The sequence below is a fragment of the Rutilus rutilus genome (genome assembly GCF_951802725.1).
Source record: "Rutilus rutilus genome assembly, chromosome: 13".
Lineage (NCBI taxonomy): Eukaryota > Metazoa > Chordata > Actinopteri > Cypriniformes > Leuciscidae > Rutilus > Rutilus rutilus.
This window is the reverse complement of record NC_140218.1, coordinates 27,440,278-27,464,323: the sequence shown is the minus strand read 5'-3', so window position 1 is coordinate 27,464,323 and position 24,046 is coordinate 27,440,278. Positions and strand designations below refer to the sequence as shown.

General features: G+C 38.4%; 1 protein-coding gene across 13 annotated transcripts in view; it reads left to right on the top strand.

Annotated features, from left to right (window-relative positions):
• LOC311302418 (band 4.1-like protein 1) overlaps positions 1 to 24,046 on the top strand; it is a 79,865-nt gene that overhangs the window by 30,090 nt on the left and 25,729 nt on the right. For 8 of the 13 annotated variants that reach the window (XM_084428288.1, XM_084428285.1, XM_084428290.1 and 5 more), the window contains exons 4-11: positions 4,461 to 4,565; positions 6,185 to 6,227; positions 6,318 to 6,393; positions 7,539 to 7,757; positions 8,546 to 8,633; positions 9,229 to 9,393; positions 10,426 to 10,523; positions 11,265 to 11,440. In XM_084428288.1, the coding sequence (XP_084284414.1) occupies positions 4,461 to 4,565; positions 6,185 to 6,227; positions 6,318 to 6,393; positions 7,539 to 7,757; positions 8,546 to 8,633; positions 9,229 to 9,393; positions 10,426 to 10,523; positions 11,265 to 11,440 (970 nt within the window). The remainder of the gene's footprint in view (positions 1 to 4,460; positions 4,566 to 6,184; positions 6,228 to 6,317; positions 6,394 to 7,538; positions 7,758 to 8,545; positions 8,634 to 9,228; positions 9,394 to 10,425; positions 10,524 to 11,264; positions 11,441 to 24,046) is intronic. The other 5 variants (XM_084428284.1, XM_084428292.1, XM_084428287.1 and 2 more) reach the window with 2 other exon arrangements.

The following is a 24,046-nucleotide window of genomic DNA, read 5'->3' as shown; positions in this document are numbered from 1 at the left end:
GTTCCTAATAATCCTTTAGGTGAGTGTAGAAATGCATAAATCCGAGTCTGAGGACGTGAACAGCTCCGGGTAGAATGTCACGGTTTGCTATCTTGTAATTACGATTACGATGTGTAATTTCTTTTATATGCAGACCACTTCTATTATTGATTGCTATCAGGATGTGAAGAGAGTTTCAACCAGAATAATAATTTATATATTTATAAATTTTTATTTCAGTTTTAGTTTTAGTTATTTTAGTACATCAAGCTGAGAAAATGAGAAATGTTGCCCTGACATCTAGCTGAAATAAAATAAGTGAATTTTTTAAATATATTTTATTTTAGTTAACATTTATTTTATTTTAAGTAACTAAAATGTTTTTTTATGGTTTTAGTTTAGTTTAGATTTAGATTAGTTACCACTCACTGATCTGGATGGATAAATTGCTTAATAAACCATATCAACACAAATTAAGCCTAAAAACAATTTTACAACTGTTTAAAAATTTTAAGCCAATATCATGTTTTCATCAAATAAAATCTTTTATTTTTCTATTGTTTGTAGGCCATTTGTCCTACTTCTTTATAAATTGTTTATTTGTTAGTGCTGTCACACACACACACACACACACACACACACACACACACACACACACACACACACAAACCCATCGGTCTGAACCTGTATGACTTTCTTTCTCCTCTGGAACATAATATATATATATGTGTGTGTGTGTATATATAAATAGTTTTTTGTTTGTTTTTTTCATACAAAAGAAGTCAAAATATTTGTCATGTTCCACAGAAGAAAGTAAGTCATACAGGTTTGGAACCACATGAGGGTGAGTAAATGAATGGGAACATAGTTTGTGTAACATTAGCAGCATTATTAGCTGTTTGATAACATAGTCAAGCAAAAGGCTAATCATATTAATTACCGCTATGTGTAAAGAGCCATACCATTGTGCAGAGTTTACCTCAGTAAGTTGACCGAGTGAATCTCATAGCTTGTGTGAGCGAGTGGAGGTGGGGCTAATTAGCATATTCATGAAACGTTTAAATATTTCATTTTGGTGATCAAAGATGAGTTTTAGGGGATAAAATTATTGACTACAGGAGGACTTTAAGATATTAATATATTGCTGTGACAGTTGTATTGGGAAGTTTATTAACTACAATAATAATAACCTGTTTACTTTCATTGTATGGAAGAAAGCAGCCTGAGAATATAGCTAGATATCTTGTTTTCTGTTCCACAGATGAAGGAATGATTTGAGTGAGGATGGATAAACTGTCTCTTTAAATATCTGATGACCCCACTGAAACAATGGCTTATTCTTGAGTTGATCACAGAGAGAAGTACACTCTCAAGAGTCTAATAGATCTAAAGTACCAAAGCATGTTAATGTACATTTCATTTATTCTTTCTGTCACATCATCAATAATAAAATTCTTTGCACTATACTGTAGATACAAACAGTAGAGCACATCTCATTACGAGCTTTGCTGATGGAAGCAAACTGTGAAAGTACAATACCGCCTGAAATCACCAATGGCAACAAATACAGTATACCGATGTTAGTCAGAACTCCGAGTACAGTTCTGCACCCAGGGATCCATTCAAATTGAGTCTTTCATGTGAATTTATGTTGGAGTAAAAACGGTGAAATTGCCTTTACATACCAAAATAATGTTCTGTTGCAATTGAGGGGCTCCCTAGCTAACTTAAGAAGCCTTTGTATGGTAGCACAGCACACCCACTCTCTCTTTCTCTCTCCCTCTTAAAAAAAACCTTGTGCTTCAGCCATGAGAGGCCAGGGAAGCGACACACACACATGCACAGACTCACACACATAAAACCTCACTACTTCTGTTGCCATGGAAACAGCTGCGCTGTATCTCTGTCGCCGCGGGTAAACGGGCTCCCTGGGCGGCGAGTGCTTAGTGTTTCTTTAGAAAGGCAAAGCCAGAGCTGGTGTCTCAAGCGAGTTGCATATGCCACTCTTTTGTGCAGAATAACTGGGTGTGGTCAGATAGCCACACAGATGCTTAGCTACGACTGAAGAGAAATCTTATCTTCTTGACTATAATCTGATTATATTTATATTAACACATATAATTGCCCAGCTAGTTATGTTAAAGGGATACTTCACCTCTGGAAAGATGAATGTGTATTTAAAATGGGTCATTTATGTAGAAGAAATGTGAAATTATTTTTGAATTTGGAGCTTTCTAGACTGAGAAAAGCCAGAAAATGTATTTTTGGCTCATGTGGATGAAAGACAACAATTCCCAGAATGCACTTGCTTCGCTGCCCTAGGAGGCCACTCCCAAGCCACGCCTACCGGTAAGAGAGCGCAGTTAAACAAAAAGGCTAGGCTACTAGTGAGTCTCCGTGACGAGTCTGCCCGGGATTTCGAGATCGCACAAAATGTCCGGTATTCGGCTTTTGCGTTCAACAGTCGCCATTCATTATGTTTACTGTGGCGAGCAGGACGAGGCTGAGGGCCGTGGGAGAATGACGTGAGGCCGGTGGCTTGATTACTGATGAGCGACACCTGTGAGACGCACCGGTCTCGTATCTCTCACGGAGGAGCGGGAATTTTCTTAGCAATGTTAAAACGCACATCAACCGATCACTTGTTTAGTGTTCATGTAAACACTACATTCAGATTCACCAATCGGAATGAATTCAGTTAGATTGAAACAAAAGGTGTGCATGTAAACAATGAATGGCGACTGCAGAAAGCAAAAGCCGAATCCCGGACATTTTGGACGATCTCGACGGCCGGACATGTCCGGGAAAAAGAGGATGGTAACCCCTACTACTCAGCTTTCTCCACAGAACAAGAGCCTGCTTGCTTAGCTTCCAATAAAAGATGGCTGACACTATGTGTACATTCTGTGAGTGAGATCCCACCCTCTATGGGCGGGTTGAAAACATGCGGGACAGGCCCTACTACTGACTGTAGTCTTTAGCCTCTGGCCAAAAAATCCTCAGATGACACAAAATGACGATTTTTGCGTCATCGTAGGATTTTTTTCAGACCAAAAATACATAAATCTCTCGTCTCAGGGGGATATAAGGGTGGAAAGCACGGTAATTCTAAAATAATACAGGTTTTCTACTAATACAAAGCTTAATGCTAAATCCTGAAGTATCCCTTTAAGTTAGATGTGTAAGGGAGTGCATTCAAATTGAGTTATGCAAACTTAGCTGTGGATTATCACGCTTATATCATGGTCACATTCTACACGCTTTAAATCAGACACAAAGAAAAGTAGTAAAGATTTATCTGAATGAATTACAACATTTATTTGAAAGAATTATCACGAGAGAGAGAGAGTGTGTGTCAGAGGCGGCCTTTGCAATTCGAAGGCCCTTTTCAATGAAACAGCAGGATACCCTACCTTTCTCAAGAAAAAAAAAAAAAAAAACTGGCAAAAACATTGTATGCAATGCGACTGCAATTACTTTATCTCTCTTATATTTATAATGTTATCTCATATTTTGCTCTTATTGGTCTATTTATAAATGCATTTAATCTCTTTAACCAGAACTATCCCAGACAGCAACATAGTGTCGGCCCAGATCCGGGCCACATCTGGTGCAAGTGGATTCAATGCGTACCAGATGTGGGCTGAATCTGGGCCTACACTATATGTTATAATCACGACCGAAAACAAAAACAGCATTCAATCTTCGTCCCTCAGTCCCTCAGCTATAATTAAATGATACTAAAACCACCAGTAGGTGGCAGCAAATCATTGTCTTACCGAGTTAGCCATTGAATCATTCAGTCAAACGATTCGTTCAAAATGGCTGCAGTAGTGACTGAGTGAGTCGTTGGGTCATTCATTAGAATGATTAGGGGATTCATTCAGTCGCGAAACTGAAACCGTGTTGCTCGGAGACGCACAATGGCTGTACTGTTTGAACTATTTCAAGTGAAACGGGTGAAACATAGCAAAGTTTGCTATTGGTGTGTGTGTGTGAGAGATGCATGCAATTTAGTTTATTAACCACTAGAGTGCAAAAGTTACATAGTGTACCTTTAATATAACAGCGATTAAACTGATTGGAACTAATTAATTGAACACACTCCTTCAAGCCAATCAGAATTGAGTATTCAGACATACAATGGTATAAATAAGTATATTCAACATTCTGCGTACATGCATACCTGACATAAAGCAATATATTCTAGATATTGCAAATCTCAACTGCTTGATTGCTTGTATCCTCACAAAATGTAAACTATATTATCGCCCAGCTCTAATCTGCTTTAGAATCCAGGTACCATCCAGAAATCCAGGTACCATCATTTACTCAAGGAAAGGTTACTTTCCCCCAGTAAAGAGACTAGCAATGCTCCCGACTTTGATTAAAATCGGAACGGGGTATTTTCTACGACAAACACTAAATCAATCCCTTTTCTCTTGTGCTCTTTCTCTGTTCTTCTTCATCTCTGTGTAAAGAAGCTCTGCAAAGGACAAGTGCTACTGGATGCGGTATGTGAACATCTCAACCTCTTGGAGAAGGACTACTTCGGTCTATCCTTCAGTGACACGGAGAGCCAAAAGGTCAGAGTTACATCCTCCCATTGTACTAATACAAAATTCTGTCGTGAAACTCTAGATGGCGCTGGCTGATCGGTTCTTAACTCAATCTGCTTGCAATCACATCATTCTCTGTAGGGCACAGCTGATTGGTTCCTGCTGTATCAGTAGCCAATGAGCTCGCTGTTCAACCTTCAAATGCTTGTTCAGCATTTGCTGTAGAAGTTGCAGCTTGTTTTCAGAAACCCTCCATCTTCCCCAGCTCCACCTGTATAGATCTGCCACGGGTAATTCATATACGTTATATCGTAAAGCAGCAGCAGCATATCTTGCTCACAGCAGCGTGTCGTGTATGTATTGGCAGTTGCAAGTCCTGTACTTGCTTTGCAGCAGCAGCGTATAGCAGATCTATTCTCCCAAGACCAAATAAATCAACATTGTCATATAAATTACAATGAATGCCAAACACGAGTTGACATGACAGAATTTCTCTTATATAATTGCTGTAACTTAACAGAGCACATTCTGATGACACTTTTTTGTTATTCCTAATTTAAACAGTCCTAGTAATGCTATAGATTCATTTATTGATTGTTTACGTGATTAACTTGATTGTTAACTTGTATTCAAATGCAAACATCCAAAGCAATCTTATGCTTTTCCTCATTTGTAACTAGACAACAGGGTATGTTGACCAATATGCAAGATCTCGTTCTAACAAGAGCATCCATATATTTTATATTCCCACTACCATGACCTCTTTATTTAAAAATAGAGCATTACAGGCTTTGTCGTGCACATACATGGGCTGAGGTAATGTGGTTATTAGGGGGCTCTGAGAGTCCTTGTGACTGAGACTGTTAGGGGCAGGATTTGATTGACTGAAATGTTCTTGAGGAACTCCCCAGTCTTAGTTTAGCCATAATGACCCTGCCTGCACTCCCACGGCTATCCCAGTCTAGTTCCACTTAGCTCTTTTTCCCAGTTGAGACTCTTGTGCCTGCTGCTGTGATCAGCAGGGATTGTTCCCAGGCCAACAAATATGATCACACTGCAGTTTGAATGATCTGAGTTTGAAAGCCACATGTATCAAGCATGGGAAGCGAGACCTATGGAGAGTGCAAGGTTTGTCAGAGAAACTTGTAAAGGCAGGAACAGAAATTGGGCATTTTTCATATGTAATGTAGAAGATTTATGTTACAGTATGAAGACATTCGCGGGCCGGGTGGGCAGATAAAAATAACCAGGCTTTTAGTGGAAAAATCTTTAAGTAGTTTCTGAGACAATTTCTCTCTCGCTTTTATATTTTACATATATCAGTGGTCATTTATTGATTTGATTAGTGATACTGTGAGATGTGAATAAGGCAGTTATTTTCATCTCCTCTGGACCGAGATGAGCTGGCATTAAATGTTTTCGTGTGTCACCAGGCTTTGGGTGACCTTACTGGAGTGCGGTGCGCCAGAGATGACATTTATCTACTCTTTTAGTGCTCCTGTGGCTGTAGAATATTAATGCGCTGACCATTTTACAGAATATGTATGAGGTGATTGCTCCTGCCGTGGAGGAGACTGTGCTGAAACTGCGGCATTTGCTTATCAGTGTGACCTGCTTGATAGAGGAATTTTTGTTCTCTCTTTCAGAATTGGCTAGATCCTTCAAAAGAAATCAAGAAACAAATCCGTGGTAGGTGTAGGAAAATAAGATACCTTGGCTCTGTAACCTTGGTTGCCCGAATCTGATGATGAATGTGAGTTTGTGTCTGATTGTTTTTAGTGGGTCCCTGGCATTTCTCCTTTGCTGTCAAATTCTATCCTCCCGATCCGTCTCAGCTGATTGAAGACATCACACGGTGAGTGTAAACATGTTCAAGCTGAAATGTGTAATTTCTGTGGCAAAAATAAAGACGTTTGCCGAACACTGCCACTGTCTGGTTTTGGTCCGCAAAACAGATAATTCCACCCTAAACTCACGTCATTGGTTGAGCCAGTGTTGCTGTGCTGGTTGTGATGTTTTGATAGCGGCACTATTTAAGGAAATGGACCCACATTAACCTAATTTGGGAGAAAATGTTAAATTAAATTAAATTAAAATGTATATAATAATAATAATTATTATTATTTTTACTATCCCTGTGACCCTACATAGGACAAGCAGTTTTAAGAAATGGATGGATGGATGGTTAATAATAATAATAATAATAATAATGTTAAATAATATATACAATATATTTTATGTGTTTGAGTATGTATCTATATTATAATTATATTCATAAGGATATATATTCTTACAAATATAATCATACTGTAGAATAATTTATAAATTGTCCTCAGTGTAATGTAAAAATATTTCATTAATTTAATTTCAATGGTAAATTATTTACACGAATCAGTGAGATACTAATATACTTTAATTTGCTAATAATATTTTGAATTCGTTTTTATTTTTATTTGTATCTTTTCCCTTTTCAATATTAGTTTTTAGTTTTTTTTGTACATAGGTGTCCATGCAGTTTTTATTCTTTTTTTCATTTCTAGTTTTAGTTCTTTAAGTACATCAAGTTAAACTAAATGAAAATGAGAACTTTTGTCTAGACAACTAGACAAAATAAATTAATGTTTAATATAGTTTCAGTTATAATTTCAGTTAATGTTTATTCTATTAATAAGTAACGAAAAGTAAAGTTTTTGTTAACTATAATAACCCTGATACGTATTACGTATTAGACTTCCAAGACTAATTTACTTGAAATAGTTAGCATTTCTGTTATATACAAAATATAGTACTACATGTTAGATCAAGCACAATGCACAGCCATGGTACGCATATCACTCCGTTGTGTTTTTTTGTGTCTTTTATCTATATGTTTCTTCTTGTATCTTTAATGTATGGTATAAATAAAACATATAAAGGCAAATGGCCACTAATAATGTAATTTAAAGCGATGAAATAACTTTGGTTGTGATTTGATCGTTGCGTGTGTGTTTGTATGGACAGGTATTACCTGTGTCTGCAGCTGAGGGAGGACATACTGTCAGGTCGTTTGCCCTGCTCGTTCGTCACTCACGCTCTGCTGGGTTCGTACGCCGTTCAGGCTGAGCTGGGAGACTATGACCCAGAGGAACACGGGACAGACTACATCAGCGAGTTTCGCTTCGCCCCCAATCAGACCCGTGAGCTGGAGGAGAGGGTGATGGAGCTGCACCGCACCTACAGGTGAGAAGAGCTGGCCTGCATAGGGAGCAGTCGTTTCCAGGGCTGTCAATTCATTTTAATCATATTAATTACGTGATATGCTGATTAATTAATTGGAATAATCCCAATTAATCACATTTATCAGTATTTGCTGAGAAAGTCCCCCAAATGAAGATAACCTAAAGACATAACATTATTATGGTAGACGATTAAAGCATTGAATAGACTTTAGAATCTTAATAAATTAATATATAGTTTTATAACCTGACCCAGACCACAGCAAGCCATTTTTGCAGTCAAATTTGTTAGGGTGTCCAAGATAGGTCTGGGATCACAAAATATAAAGTACCGAATTTAAACGGTTTGAAAATTCCTGGTAACACTGAATTTAATTGAATTTAATAATTACACGCATCTAACCCTAAAAACCTAAACCACAACCTAATCCTATGGTAAGAACATGTAGTTCATTATTATTACTCAGTCCTTAAATGTATAATTACACTGAAACACAGACATTTTAAAATAAAGTGTAACCAAATTCCCTATTAAATCATTTCATTACAGATCAGGATGCATAAATAATTGCCCACATTTGTATCACTTAATAATAATAAAAATAATAATAAATATACACTAAATAATAAACACTAAATTAACAGATTCAATTAAATTGAAAGTTCTAATTACAGATACTGATAGCAAGCAGCACAAGCAATTAAATAGCTAAAATATTCAGCAACATGTAACATATGTTTTTATACAGTTTCTTTAATTATGAAATTCTCAAAATGATGACCTGTGCCCAGGGGCATGAGTCCTGCAGAGGCTGAGATCAACTTCCTGGAGAACGCCAAGAAACTTTCCATGTATGGCGTTGATCTCCATCATGCTAAGGTATGACGCTGTGATTTATGAAATGGTTCTGCTTGAACTGAAGTGTCCGTGTTGTACATGGTACATTATAAACTGTATATTTGGTGCGTAGGTGATTCTAGTTCCCGTTCAGGGGGTCTGAAAAGAACAATGAGAAAAGAAAATGATTTTCCAGCCTAACACATGAAACACGCACTGCGCCAGAAATGGCAATTGTAGTAGTTCTATAACCAAGTGACATACGAATTTGCATCAAAATACTTTGAATTTTGATTGGACGCGCCCTTTGCAAGTTAGAAGAAATTGATGTCAAAAAGAGATTTTGTTGGTGTTTTCTCATGGCTTTTGAAAGAAGATAAGCCTATTTATTTTGCCATCCCAACTCTGCATGATTATATGGTTATTTGTATTTACATTTTTGGGATTTAACAATGTTTTCCCCTGCGGTCCACGACCCTATTAGAACAGACCTGTGATCCAATTTTGCAATTTTACAGGCTCAGATCTCATAGGATGAAACCCTACAATAACCCCTTGGTATGCCATTGACAGTCTGAAACTGAAGTGTGACTGAAAAGCTAAGCATCTAGACTTTTTGTGTTTATGCGTTTTAAAGGACTCTGAAGGCATTGACATCATGCTGGGAGTGTGTGCCAGTGGACTCTTGATCTATAGAGACCGACTGCGTATCAACCGATTCGCCTGGCCCAAGATCCTCAAAATATCCTACAAGAGAAGCAACTTCTACATCAAAATCCGACCTGGAGAGGTAGAGAAAAAGGTCTTTTGAGATTTTCCAGGTTTTTCTTGTTAGATTTCGCTTGTAGATGCATGTTCAAGCATTAGCTAGATAAGGATGCCGTACTAAGACTGTTGGTGAAGAAATGCTGTGGGCGAGAAAATGGGCGGATAATCTGCATGATGTGGTTTTATTAGAAAAGAATGGGACGTTTTTCGAGTATTTGAAATCACTATTCAGGCTTTCAAATTACACAGTGCTCTGAAGACTGATGTGGGTGTTCTTCTACCGCTTCGCACAAAAGAAATAAAATATTTCTTAAGCACATTTCTAATTACGCCATTTAAAAAATGTCTTTAATTATGTCTCAACAAACACTACTTATATTGTTAGAGGTTCTGCTCTTTAGTGTTTGCTAGCTTGCTGAGTGTGGAAAGGATGACGGTTTTAAAACATTAGGCTGAGCTGTGACATTTTTTTTTGCCTAGTGGGCACAGAGACAGAGAGAGAAGCAGAAAATGAGAAGAGATGAGGTTAGGAGAGAATTCAATGCGGAGAGAGGAAAGAAAGAAGGCTAAATAAGTCTTTATTAGAAGTCTTAAGGATTCTGCTGTGTGCTTTTACAGGGTTGTTTTCTTTGATTTTCCTCTCACAATGGGATACTCGACTCTGTCTATCACAAAAGCATGGTATTTCTTTGACTCTGCACAACATGTGCGAGGGTCAAATATGAATGCTCGACAATATCTCAACGCCTTTGCTCAAGATGCTTCACTGTTCAGCATCTTATCAGCATAACAGGCTCCATTCTGTGGACCTTGATCTTTTAGATTTTAATATTTACTCTCATTCTTATGCAGTTTCTCTGCAGCATTCGTTAGAAATTCTGGTTACGTTCTGTTTGGATAAATAAAGGCATGCAGAATTGTGCCCTGTCGGTTGATCTGAGCTTTAGCAGCACACAGATTTTACACCTCGTCAAATCTCCTGTCAAGTAACACGTTACAACTCTGCTTTCCCTTCACACCCCCCACTTCCTCCCCTTCACATGCCAACACTCCCCTGCACTCCCAGTACGAGCAGTTTGAGAGCACCATTGGCTTCAAGCTTCCCAACCACCGTGCTTCTAAGCGCTTGTGGAAGGTCTGCATTGAACACCACACATTTTTCAGGTAGGCGCTCACTGTTCTAAAATCATTGCCACAACACTGGGCACAGTAATTTTTCAGAATGCAGGTGTTGGGTCTTGTTTTGTTTCTTTGTACCTTCATTGACAGAGTTGGAGTCTCCGCTTAAACATGGGCCTATAGGCCATGACACACCAAAATGACATCAAAGAACTAGCGGTGACGAAAGCCGACTGTGTTATCGCCTCGCGACGTGTGCATCTGGGTCAAAAAAGTTGGGGTTGAACAGAAAGAGAAACCGAAACTAGGACTGTGGATATAAAAACCGTAAACAAAGCGGTGTTTGCTTACCATTCTGAATATAAATCATGTTGAACACTTCATTCCAGACGGCCATGTCATTGTGAACATTTTTGCTCTGGGAAAATCCAATCCAAACCAAAAGCCAAAAGACAGCACGGACGCCGACTGATTCAACATGCTTAATCGGACAAAAAAGCCACAGGGTCTGACGTTGCAGAGCACAAAAAGTCTCATTACCTGGCGCCGTGATCTAAGTCTGAAAACAAGTTTTTAATTAAGAACTTAATTCAGATCTTAGTATGGATCTGGGGATGTAATATTGGTCTTGTAGTGTTTGGTCTTGACTCCAGCTCTGTTCATTGACGGCATTAAAAAGCTCTGACAGGCCTGACTTGGGCTTAGACACTTGAAATGTTTAATCCACTCTCATTCTGTCATGGTACATGTTTTCTTCTAACATTGTTTCTGGTGTTTCTCTCATAGGTTGGTCTCTCCTGAGCCTCCCCCAAAAGGTTTTCTTGTGATTGGCTCGAAGTTCCGCTACAGTGGGCGGACCCAAGCCCAGACTCGCCAGGCCAGTGCTTTGATTGACAGGCCAGCTCCTCAATTTGAACGATCAATTAGTAGGAGGTATCTGCTGTCCCGCAGCATAGATGGTGGTAAGTATTTCTCTGATACTATGATCATCACATTAATTAATGCATCACATGCATGAAAGTGCCCCTATTATGCTATTTTAAAGTTTCCTAATGTTGTTTTGGAGTCTCCTGCAACAGGTTTACATGCACCAAAGGTAAAAAAACGGTTTAATTTCCTCATAATATACATTTGCACATCACCACATTTTTCAGTGATTCTCATACGACTCGTCAAATGAATCAATCTCTCTAAATCCCTCCTTTGCACGAGCTACTCTGCTCTGATTGGCCAGACAGCTCAGTCTGTTGTGATTGGTTTACAGCGTACTCCGCCCATCGATAACAAAAACGCCCATTGCCATAACAACATCAGCTGTCCTGAGGCTTCCTACACTGTAAACTAAACACAGTAACGAACAATGACGTTGATTTTACTATATCAATGCGAGCGCGAGTCCGATGATGAAACACTGGAAGAACTAGTTATTCAACCCGAACCTCCATCGCAAGGACGACTCGAGCAGGACTCAGTGTTTCTCAGTGATACACTACTCAGTTTGAGGTACATTATGAGATGTTGCAACTGTAATTCCTCAGCATTAACAAGTGCATGTCCATCAACAAACCGATTATTTTACTTGTACTAATTTATTTACCGAGTATTTTTGTAATATATTGCGGTGAACACGTGGAAACTGTATCAATAACAGTGTGTGTACATTAGCCGAGCTCTAGTGTGAATGACTGATGTAACATAAATGTTGGTAAAAGAAATCTTGCTCCATGCTCAATCTTTCCTCAAAGTAGTGAGAACGACAGACAATCTGCATTAATAGACACAGTTATAGGTAATAGTGGCCCACAACTGATCAGCAGAAGTATTTCAGTAAGACAGTGATAACGTGAGTTAGCCAGTTAGCAGGAGACACAATATAAAACTCAAAGCTAAGTATTTTGAACGCCATCTTTCAAGAGCAAGCGGTTTGCGAATCATGCATTTGAGAAGCAGTCGTCAGTGAAATAAAGGGAACACAGCAAAAGTTTAGGATTATACTGCTGTGATATCATGGTAAAGATGAATTTTAACCACTGATTCTTCACATGCTCGTCCTTGGGCGGTGAAAAAAAACTGGCTGTACCTTCACATTATAGAGCACAGCGTCTTTTCGACATGATGCGATCCAGTATCCACAGGAATCAGCTGCCGGTTTGATGGCATTCAAGTTTTCCCTGGTGTCTGCACGCGCAATAAGTGGACAGGCAATATGCTAATGTTTCGTCTTGACGTCACAACGAAACGGCTTATGACTCGTTTGAAAAAACAATTCATTTCATTGACTCAGAGTCGACTCTTACTTTTGAAAGACAATAACTTTAGATACGGTGCACTTTCAGATTTAAAACTTTGCAGGATGTTTTTATTCACTTAGAGCTATGTTACACACTACATGAAAGGTCATTTTCAAAAGTCCATAATAGGGGCCCTTTAATTGCCCAAATCGTACTTGAATTTGTACCTCAAGTTTTGACCTTTAATTTAGTCTACAAATGTTTTATCCATTATCCAAGTGAAAATGATATCCACCTGAAAGCTTTCACATTCTCCTGCTAAAAACACTCTTTTTTATAATGAATGCTTGTAAAGTGAATCTGTTTTTAGAAAGAACTACAGTGAGGTCTGAAAGTCTGACATCATTAAGTAGAAAAAGCATTTTTAATTGCAGTTTTAAGATTTGACACTGACTTTTCATTACAAATGATAAAAATAGCACCCACGGGAAAACACAAGATATTCTCTATTCATTTTAACCATTAAAAAAAAAGGATTGCAGCTTTCAGACATGACTTTCTTCTCATTTTATAGTTATTTGAGGGGTAACACTTTATAATAACGTTCAGTTGTAAGTCATTCTTAAGTGGTTAATTAATGATGAACTAATCATTTACAAAACATTCATAAATTATTAGCTAGTGATATGCTAACATTTTATGTATGTTTTGTAAATTCCGTTACAAGTCATTTACAAGTGATTAGTTAATGATTAACTAATCATTCACGAAACATGACTATGCGTTCATAAATGATTAATAAGTGATATGTTCATTATTAGGGCCCGAGCACCGATGGTGTGAGGACCCTCTTGGAATTGCTCTGTTTATTATTATTATTATTATTATTATTATTATTCTTCTCCGCATTGAATTGCATTTTTGAGGGCCTAAACATGCGCGAAAACTCACGAAACTTTGCACACGCGTCAGAACTGGCGAAAATTTACATCTGATATAGGTTTCAGAATTGGACGGGGCAAAATGGCTCGATAGCGCCACCTATAAAAGTTCAACGGAGTGCGCCTCCCGCAACGTTCAACGTACGTGCACGAAATTCGGTACATACGTGTAATGACCTAATACCTACAAAAAAGTCTCTTGGAGCATAGCCCTAAACACAACAGGAAGTCAGCCATTTTGAACTTCCTCTCAGATTTTTGTGCAGTTTTTGCCATTTTCAGGCCTCGTACTTTAACGAACTCCTCCTACAGTTTTAATCTGATCATCTTCAAATTTGGTGAGTGTAATCTTAAGGCCTTTGCGACGTTAAATTGCGAAGATCTTGAGTTTTCGTCGAAGGGCGGGTCCTCGGCGGCCTTACAAATTTCGATGTTTCGCCATGAAACAGGAAGTTGCTGTAACTCAGGCATGGAATGTCCAATCTGCCCCAAACTTCACACTTTTGATAAGCGTTCTGTCCTGAACACATGGCCATGCTCATATTCAGTTATAGTCATAGCGCCACCTGCTGGCAACAGGAAGTGACATGTTTAACACTGTTATGGACTCCTAATAACATATAAAAAAGTGCCAGCAAGTGCTAAACATGCTAACAACATACTAGAAGCATGCTAAAACATGCTAGCAAACTCTTAGCTAAGTGCTAAAGAATGCTATTATTGCAATTAAATAGGAATTTGCTGTAACTCAGGCATGGAATGTCCAATCTGCCCCAAACTTCACACTTTTGATAAGCGTTCTGTCCTGAACACATCTACATGAGAATATTCAGTTATAGTAATAGCGCCACCTACTGGCAACAGGAAGTGTCATGTTTAACACGTTGATGCCATTCTAGCAACATGTTAAAAATGCCATTGAGGTCTAAACATGCTAGAAACATGTTAAAACATGCTAGCTAATGTTAAAACATGCTAGCAATACTTAGCTAAGTGGTAAAGCATGCTAATTCAATGAAACAGGATGTTGTTGTTACTCAAGAAGGCAATGTCCAATATGCGCCAAACTTCACACTTTTAATAAACGTTCTGTCCTGAACACATGACCATGCTCATATCAGTTACAGTCATAGTGCCACCTGCTGGCAACAGGAAGTGACATGTTAAACACTGTTGTGGACATATAAAAACATATAAAAAAGTGCCAGCAAGTGCTAAACATGCTAACAACATAGTAGAAACATGCTAAAACATGCTAGCAAACACTTAGCTAAGTGCTAAAGCATGCTATTGCTGCAATTAAATAGGAATTTGCTGTAACACAGGCATGGAATGTCCAATCTTCCCCAAACTTCACACGTTTGATAAGAGTCATGGCCTGAACACATCTACATGAGAATATTCAGTTATAGTAATAGCGCCACCTGCTGTCAACAGGAAGTGACATGTTTAACACTGTTGTGGTCTCCTAATAACATATATAAAAGAGCCAGCAAGTGCTAAACAGGTTAGCAACATACTAGAAACATGCTAGCAAACACTTAGCTAAGTGATAAAGCATGCTATTACTGCAATTAAATAGGAATTTGCTGTAACTCAGGCATGGAACGTCCAATCTGCCCCAAACTTCACATGTTTGATAAGAATCATGGCCTGAACGCATGCCTATGCTCAAATTCAGTTATAGTAATAGCGCCACCTACTGGCAACAGGAAGTGACATGTTTAACACGTTGATGCCGTTCTAGCAACATGTTAAAAATGCCATTGAGTTCTAAACATGCTAGAAACATATTAAAACATGCTAGCAATACTTAGCTAAGTGCTAAAGCATGCTAATTCAATGAAACAGGACTTTGTTGTTACTCAAGAAGGCAATGTACAATCTACCCCAAACGTCACACGTTTGATAAGAGTTATCTCTTGAACACATGTCCATGCTCATATTTAGTTATAGTCATAGCGCCACCTGCTGGCAACAGGAAGTCACGTTTAACACTGTTCTTGACTCCTAATAACATATAAAAAAATGCCAGTAGGTGCTAAACATCCTACCAACATACTAGAGACATGCTAAAACATAATAGCAAACACTTAGCTAAGTGCTAAAGAATGATATTACTGCAATTAAATATGAATTTGCTGTAACTCAGGCATGGAATGTCCAATCTGCCCCAAACTTCACACTTTTGATAAGCGTTCTGTCCTGAACACATGACCATGCTTATATTCAGTTATAGTCATAGCGCCACCTGCTGGCAACAGGAAGTGACATGTTTAACACTGTTGTGGACTCCTAATAACATATAAAAAAGTGCCAGCAAGTGTTAAACATGCTAACAACATACTAGAAACATGCTAAAACATGCTAGCAAACTCTTAGCCAAGTGCTAAAGCATGCTATTATTGCAATTAAATAGGAATTTGCTGTAACTCAGGCATGGAATGTCCAATCTGCCCCAAACTTCACACTTTTGATAAGAGTCATGGCCTGAACACATCTACATGAGAATGTTCAGTTATAGTAATAGCGCCACCAACTGGCAAAAGGGAAGTGACATGTTTAACACGTTGATGCCGTTCTAGCAACATGTTAAAACATGCTAACAATGCTTAGCTAAGTTCTAAAGAATGCTAATTCAATGAAACATGACTTTGTTGTTACTCAAGAAGGCAATGTCCAATTTGCACCAAACTTCACATGTTTGATAAGAGTTCTGTCCTGAACACACATCCATGCTCATATTCAGTTATAGTCATAACGCCACCTACTGGCAACAGAAACTGACATGGTTAACACTGTGCAGTACTAACCACATAATTATTGTGTACTAAGCATGCTAGAAACAGACTGAACATGCTAGCAACACTTAGCTGAGTCATGAAGCATGCTATTATCACCATTATACAAAACATTTTGTAACTGACTTTGACATACTCTTACTATATATACCTCCTTAAATGTACATTTCCCAACCATGCTCTGCCTTCCTAAAGCCACCGAGTGTTGATGGCACGGGTGCGAGGGCCCTTTCATCGCTGCTTGCAGCTTTAATTAGGGCCCGAGCACCGATGGTGTGAGGACCCTCTTGGAATTGCTCTGTTTATTATTATTATTATTATTATTATTAGGGCCCAAGCCCTGAAAGGGCGAAGGCCCTATTGTTTCCGGTAGGATTATTAGGGCCCAAGCCCTGAAAGGGCGAAGGCCCTATTGTTTTCGTTAGGATTATTATTATTATTTTTCTTACGACTATTTAGGCATTTTTGGGGCCCTTAACATGCTCAAAAACTCTTGAAACTTTGCACACGAGTCAGAACCCGCGGCCATCAGGGCCGGGCTGAAGCTGGTACCCGGGCGTGGCAGGGGGGCTCGACAGCGCCCCCTGGAACAGGGTCCGAAAACTTGGTCCATAAATCAAACACGCTTGCATGTAATAATATGAAACTCGGTACACATATAGATCTCATCGGGCCGCACAACTTTCATGCTCTAAGTTTTACGCCAGCCCAACAGGAAGTCGACTATTTAGGGTTGTTTGGAAACGCATGCTTAGGAATTTGAAACACTTCTCTTAGGGAATTCACCCGGTCAGCACCAAACTCTGTGTGCATGAAGTCAAGACATTGAGGATGAAAAATTGCCAGGGGATTTTTGATATCTCGAACGGTTTGGCTGTGGCGAGGAAACGAATTTATGGCGAATAATGGGACACAGGAAGTGTATTATAACTTCTGCATACATTGACGGATCTTGATAAAACTTCAGCAGTGTGTTCGTGGTCAGAGGCTGATCACATTGATGTGACTATTGTGAGTCAAAATTATAGCGCCACCTACTGGCAGCAAGAAGTGTGTCACTTTCAAAATGCTTTGAAATCACCCTCTTATTTTTACCCGATTTGCTTCAAACTTTATCTGTATAATGTAAACACACGGCAGATGTAGACCTGTGAAAGGATTATTGATATCTTAGATACTGTTGCCGTGGCAACGCATCAAACTTTAATTTTCTTTTTGGATGCTTTTGAGACTCTTAAGATGCTTGAAATTGGATGAAACTCGACAGACACATCACATTTATTAGCCCGTAGACATGTGCAAAGTTTCAGAAACGGGCGTGGTGAGGGGCTCAGTAGCGCCACCTTTAGTCATAAATGGGGCGGTTAGTTTTATCAACAGCAACAAAACTTGGTATGTGTATTGTTCTCATCAAGACGGACAACTTTCTAATTGACATTAACCATCTCCGACCAACAGGAAGAGAGATATTTTGGTTTGAATGTGGATTTTCTGAAGAATTTTCTCTCCCTCTCTCTGTGTCTGTGTGTGTGTGAGGGGAGGGGGGGGATTTGACTATTGCTTTTATATTGTAAATCAAGGTTTCAGGGGCTTTTGGGGTCCTTAACATGCTCAAAAACTCTTGAAACTTTGCACACAGGTCAGAACCCACGGCCATCAGGGCCGGGCTGAAGCTGGTACCCGGGCGTGGCTGGGGGGCTCAACAGCGCCCCCTTGAACGGGGTTCTAAAACTTGATCCATATATCAAACACGCTCGCATGAATTAATATGAAACTCGGTACACATATAGATCTCATCGGGCCGAACAACTTTACCCCCGTCAAGTTTTACGCCAGCCCAACAGGAAGTCGGCTATTATGGGTTGTTTGGAAAACGCTTGCTGTGGAATGTGAAATACTCCTCCTAGAAAATTCACCGTGTCCCCTTCAAACTCGGTGTGCATGTAGTCAAGACTTTGAGGATGCTAAATTGCGGACGGATTTTTGATATCTCGAACGGTTTGGCTGTGGCGAGGAATCGAATTTATGGCGAGAAAAGAGAAACACGGAAGTGGAATAACTTCTGCATACATTAACTGATCTTGATGAAACTTCAGCAGTGTGTTCGTGGTAAGAGGCCGATCAGATGGATGTAGCTATTGTGAGTCAAAGTTATAGCGCCACCAACTGGCAGCAGGAAGTGTGTCACTTTCAACATGCTTTTGACAAAAGTGGGGGGGTTACTTTTAACTACAGTAAAGAAAAAATAGTTTGTATATTGTTCTCATCAAGCCGGACAACTTTCTAATTTACATTCAATAGCTCTGGCCATCAGGAAGTCAGATATTTTGGTCTGAATGTGAATTTTTTTGCAAAATCAGCCTCTGAATTTTTAGCCACTCCTCTTAAACTATTTATTTTATTCGTACCAAACTTTTTCAACATGATGAAACTACATTAAATATGCTAAATTGTGAATGGATAATAAATATCTCAAACGGTTTTGCTATGGCGAGGGATTAAAGTAAAAATCTTCTAAAAATGTAATTATATACCATTTATTTCTATATAAAAGTATACAAATATCACAACTAAAACCATTTTATTCTGTTTTTGCAATTCAAGAAGAATGAAAAAGTTAAAAAAAGGCTATTTAGTGCTATTTGGTTCAACAAAAAAGCAAACATAGGGCTATACTGCCCTCTTGTGTCCAAAAGGACATCAAAATAGTATAAAAAACTTTTTACCAGGTAGGCCAATATTGTATTTAAATATACATTTATTAGGTATGTGTCTGAGGATATTTTCCCATCGGTTAATCGACGTGTGACACGAGTGGGTGCTTTTAAATCGCTAATATAATAGTGAAAGAAAAATAATGATAATGTTGCACACACAAATCACACACATGTGGGAAAGAATGATGCTTTTAAACAACACTAAACCGCCATTAGGTGTCGCCAGGCATCCATCTTAATAAGCGAGTCATTGATTCATTCGTTCAAACGATTCGTTCGAATGAGTCGATCATGATTAAGACAGATGTTTATGGATTGATCATTCAATCTTTGAGTCAACCGATTCGTTAAAAATGCTGAATCGTTCAGTTATGAGAAAACACGTGATGCGTGATGGTTCTGCCGTGATCTTTGTTTAACTATTTTCGCTGCTGAAACAGAACAAAAACAGTCAACATTGCATCTAAAATGTAAGTGACTTAATTGTAACTGTTTATTAACCTGTTGTATGAAATCTAGGGGTGGGAGAAAAAATGTATTCTTAGATGCATCGCGATGTGGACGTGGACGATTCTGAATCGATTCACAAATGTCAAAAAATCGATTCTCTAAAAAAATATTTTTCTAATAACGTAATATTGACGGAAGGCAAAAGGCGGAACTCTAAGCGGACGTGCGTGCAGTCTGTGGCGCGCACATAACAGAGAAGTTTCTTCTGCTCACCAAGGCTGCATTTATTTGATTAAAAATACAAACAAAAACAGTAATATTGTAAAATATGATTCCAATTTAAAACAGCGCACTTTCTATTTTAATATATTTTAAACTGTTATTTATTCCTGTGATCAAAGCTGAGTTTTCAGCATCATTACTCCAGTCGTCACTGTCACATGATCCTTCAGAAATTATTCTAATATGATGATTGATGCTCAAGAAACATTCATTATTATTTTAAATGTCGAAAACAGTTGTGTACAGTCTTTGATGAATAGAAAGTTCAAAAGAACAGCATTTATCTGAAATCTAAAGCTTTTGTAACGTTAAACACTACCGCTCAAAAGTTTGTGGTTAGTAATAATTAAAATTTTATTTTTGGGGGAAAGAAATAAAATAAATCAGTACTTTTATTTATGAAGGATGAGTTAAACTGATCAACAGTTACAGTAAAGACATTTATAATGTTAAAAATATATATATTTGAAATATATGCTGTTCTTTTGAACTTTACATTCATCAAAGCATTTTGGAAAAAAAAAATCTGTACACAACTGTTTTCAACATTGAAAATAATAATGAATATTTATTGAGCATCAATCATCATATTAGTATGATTTCTGAAGGGTCATGTGACACTGAAGACTGGAGTAATGATGCTGAAAACTCAACTTTGATCACAGAAATGAATTACTATGTAAAATATTTTAAAATTGAAAACAGCTGTTTTAAATTGGAATAATATTTCACAATATTACTGTTTTTGTTTGTATTTTTAATCAATAAATGCAGCCTTGGTGAGCAGAAGAGACTTCTCCTAAAAACATTAAAAATCTTACTGACCCCAAACTTTTGAACAATAATATATATATATATATATATACATATATATGTATGTGTGTGTATGTATGTATGTAATATATATATATATATATATATATAAATATAGCTCCGAGCAGCGATGGAGGGCCAAAGCCGGCGGTACCGCCACCCCGGTGCCTTTAGGTAACTAAAGGCACCGGGGTTGCGGTGCCACCGGCTTGGGCCCGTAATCGCTGCTCGCAGCTATATTTTATTATTATTATTATTATTATTATTATTATTTTGTCAACCTTTCGGGCACTTTTGGGGCTCTTAACATGCTCGAAAACTCTTGAAATTTTGCACACACGTCAGAACCCGCGGCCATCAGGGCCGGACTGAAGCTGGTACTCGGGCGTGGCAGGGGGGCTCGACAGCGCCCCCTGGAACGGGATCCGAACACGTGTCCATAAATCAAACACGCTTGCATGTAATAATATGAAACTCTGTACACATATAGATCTCATCCGGCCGAACAACTTTCGTGCTCTAAGTTTTACGCCAGCCAAACAGGAAGTTGGATATTTAGCGTTGTTTGGAAACGCATGCTGTGGAATTTAATGTACTCCTCCTAGGGAATTCATCGATTCACCTCCAAACTCGGTGTGCATGAAGTCAAGACATTGAGGATGCTAAATTGCGGACGGATTTTTGATATCTCGAACGGTTTGGCCGTGGCGAGGAAACAAATTTATGGCGAAAAAATGAAACAGGAAGTGTGTTATAACTTCTGCATACATTAACTGATCTTGATGAAACTTCAGCAGTGTGTTCGTTGTAAGAGGCCGATCGCACAGATGTGACTATTGTGAGTCAAAGTTATAGCGCCACCAACAGGCAGCAGGAAGTACATCACTTTCAAAATGCTTTGAAATCAGTGTCTTATTTTTACCCGATTTGCTTCAAACTTTATGTGTACAATGTAGACACACGGCAGATGTAAACCTGTGAAAGGATTATTGATATCTTAGATACTGTTGCCGTGGCAACGCATCAAACTTTAATATTCTTTTTTGATGCTTTTGAGACTCTTAACATACTTGAAATTGCATGAAACTCAACAGACACATCACATTTATTAGCCAGTAGACATGTGCAAAGTTTCAGAAACGGGGGTGGTGGAATGGCTCAGTAGCGCCACCTTTAGTCAAAAATGGGGGTTTAGTTTTTCCTAGAATCACAAAACTTGGTATGTGTATTGTTCTCATCAAGACGGACAACTTTCTAATTTACATGAACCATCTCCGACCAACAGGAAGAGAGATATTTTGGTTTGAATGTGGATTTTCTGAAGAATTTTCTCTCCCTCTCTCTGTGTCTGTGTGTGTGTGAGGGGAGGGGGGGATTTGACTATTGCTTTTATATTGTTAATCAAGGTTTCAGGGGCTTTTGGGGTCCTTAACGTGCTCAAAAACTCTTGAAACTTTGCACACAGGTCAGAACCCACGGACATCAGGGCCGGGCTGAAGCTGGTACCCGGGCGTGGCTGGGGGGCTCAACAGCGCCCCCCTTGAACGGGGTTCTAAAACTTGATCCATATATCAAACACGCTCGCATGAATTAATATGAAACTCGGTACACATATAGATCTCATCGGGCCGAACAACTTTACCCCGGTCAAGTTTTACGCCAGCCCAACAGGAAGTCGGCTATTATGGGTTGTTTGGAAAACGCTTGCTGTGGAATGTGAAATACTCCTCCTAGAAAATTCACCGTGTCCCCTTCAAACTCGGTGTGCATGTAGTCAAGACTTTGAGGATGCTAAATTGCGGACGGATTTTTGATATCTCGAACGGTTTGGCCGTGGCGATGAAACGAATTTATAGCGAGAAAAGATAAACAGGAAGTGTGTTATAACTTCTGCATACATTAACTGATCTTGATGAAACTTCCGCAGTGTGTTCGTTGTAAGAGGCCGATCACATGGATGTGACTATTGTGAGTCAAAGTTATAGCGCCACCAACTGGCAGCAGGAAGTGTGTCACTTTCAAAATGCTTTTGACAAAAGTGGGGGGGTTAGTTTTACCCACAGTTTTAAAAATCAGTACGTACATTGGTCTCATCGAGCCGGACAACTTTCTAATATACAGTTATTAGCTCTGAACAACAGGAAGTCAGATATTTTGGTTTGAATGTGGATTTATTTGCAAATTCAGCCTCTGAATTTTTACCCACTCCTGCTAAGTGGTTTATTTATTCACACCAAACTTTTTCAACATGATGAAAATACATTAAAGATGCTAAATTGTGAACGGATATTAAATATTTCAAACGGTTTTGACATGGCGAGGGATTAAAATAATGTCAAAAAAGGAATCAGAAAACATCTCATATATTCTTAAAATTTAATTATACACCATTTATTTTTATATAAAATTATACAAATATTAGAACTAAACCTATTTTATTCTGTTTTTGCAATTCAAAAAGTATGAAAAAGTTAAAAACAGGCTATTTAGTGCTATTTGTTTCAACAAAAAAGCAAACATAGGGCTATACTGCCCTCTTGTGTCCAAAAGGATATCAAAATAGTATATAAAACGTTTTACTAGGTAGGCCTATTGTATTTAAATATAAATTTATTAGGTATATGACTGTGAGGATATTTTCCCATCGGTTAAGCGACGTGTGACACGAGCGGGTGCTTTTAAATCGCTAATATAAAAGTGAAAGTAAAAAAACGGACGTCCGCACGGACATTGATAATGGTGCACGTTGGAAAGAATGATACTTTTAAACATAACACTAAACCGCCGTTAGGTGTCGCCAGGCGACCATCTTAATGAGCGAGTCATTGATTCATTCGTTCAAACGATTCATTCCAATGACTGAGTCATTCATGATTGAGACAGATGTTTATGGATTGACCATTGAATCTTTGAGTCAAGCGATTCGTTTCAAAATGCTGAATCATTCAGTAATGAGAAAACAAGTTGCTGTGATCTTTGTTTAATTATTTTTGCTGCTGAAACAGAACAAAAACAGTCAATATTGCATCTAAAATGTAAGTGACTTAATTGTAACTGTTTATTAACCTGTTGTATGAAATCAATGTCACAGTTTCAATCGTGATTGTATTCAGGAAATAGTTGCCTACTCGTCAAGTGAGGTTGCTTAACTCTATCATATGTTATAAAATATATAAAAACTCCATATTTGTAATTTTTATAGTCAGTATGTTGTTAACTGGGTTGCTTTTTTGTGTGCTGCGCTCATTTGTTTACAATTCTCCTGGAGAAGCAGCATGAGCCTCAGCAGTGCAACCTTGTTACCATTGATCAGTAATACATTTATTATTAACT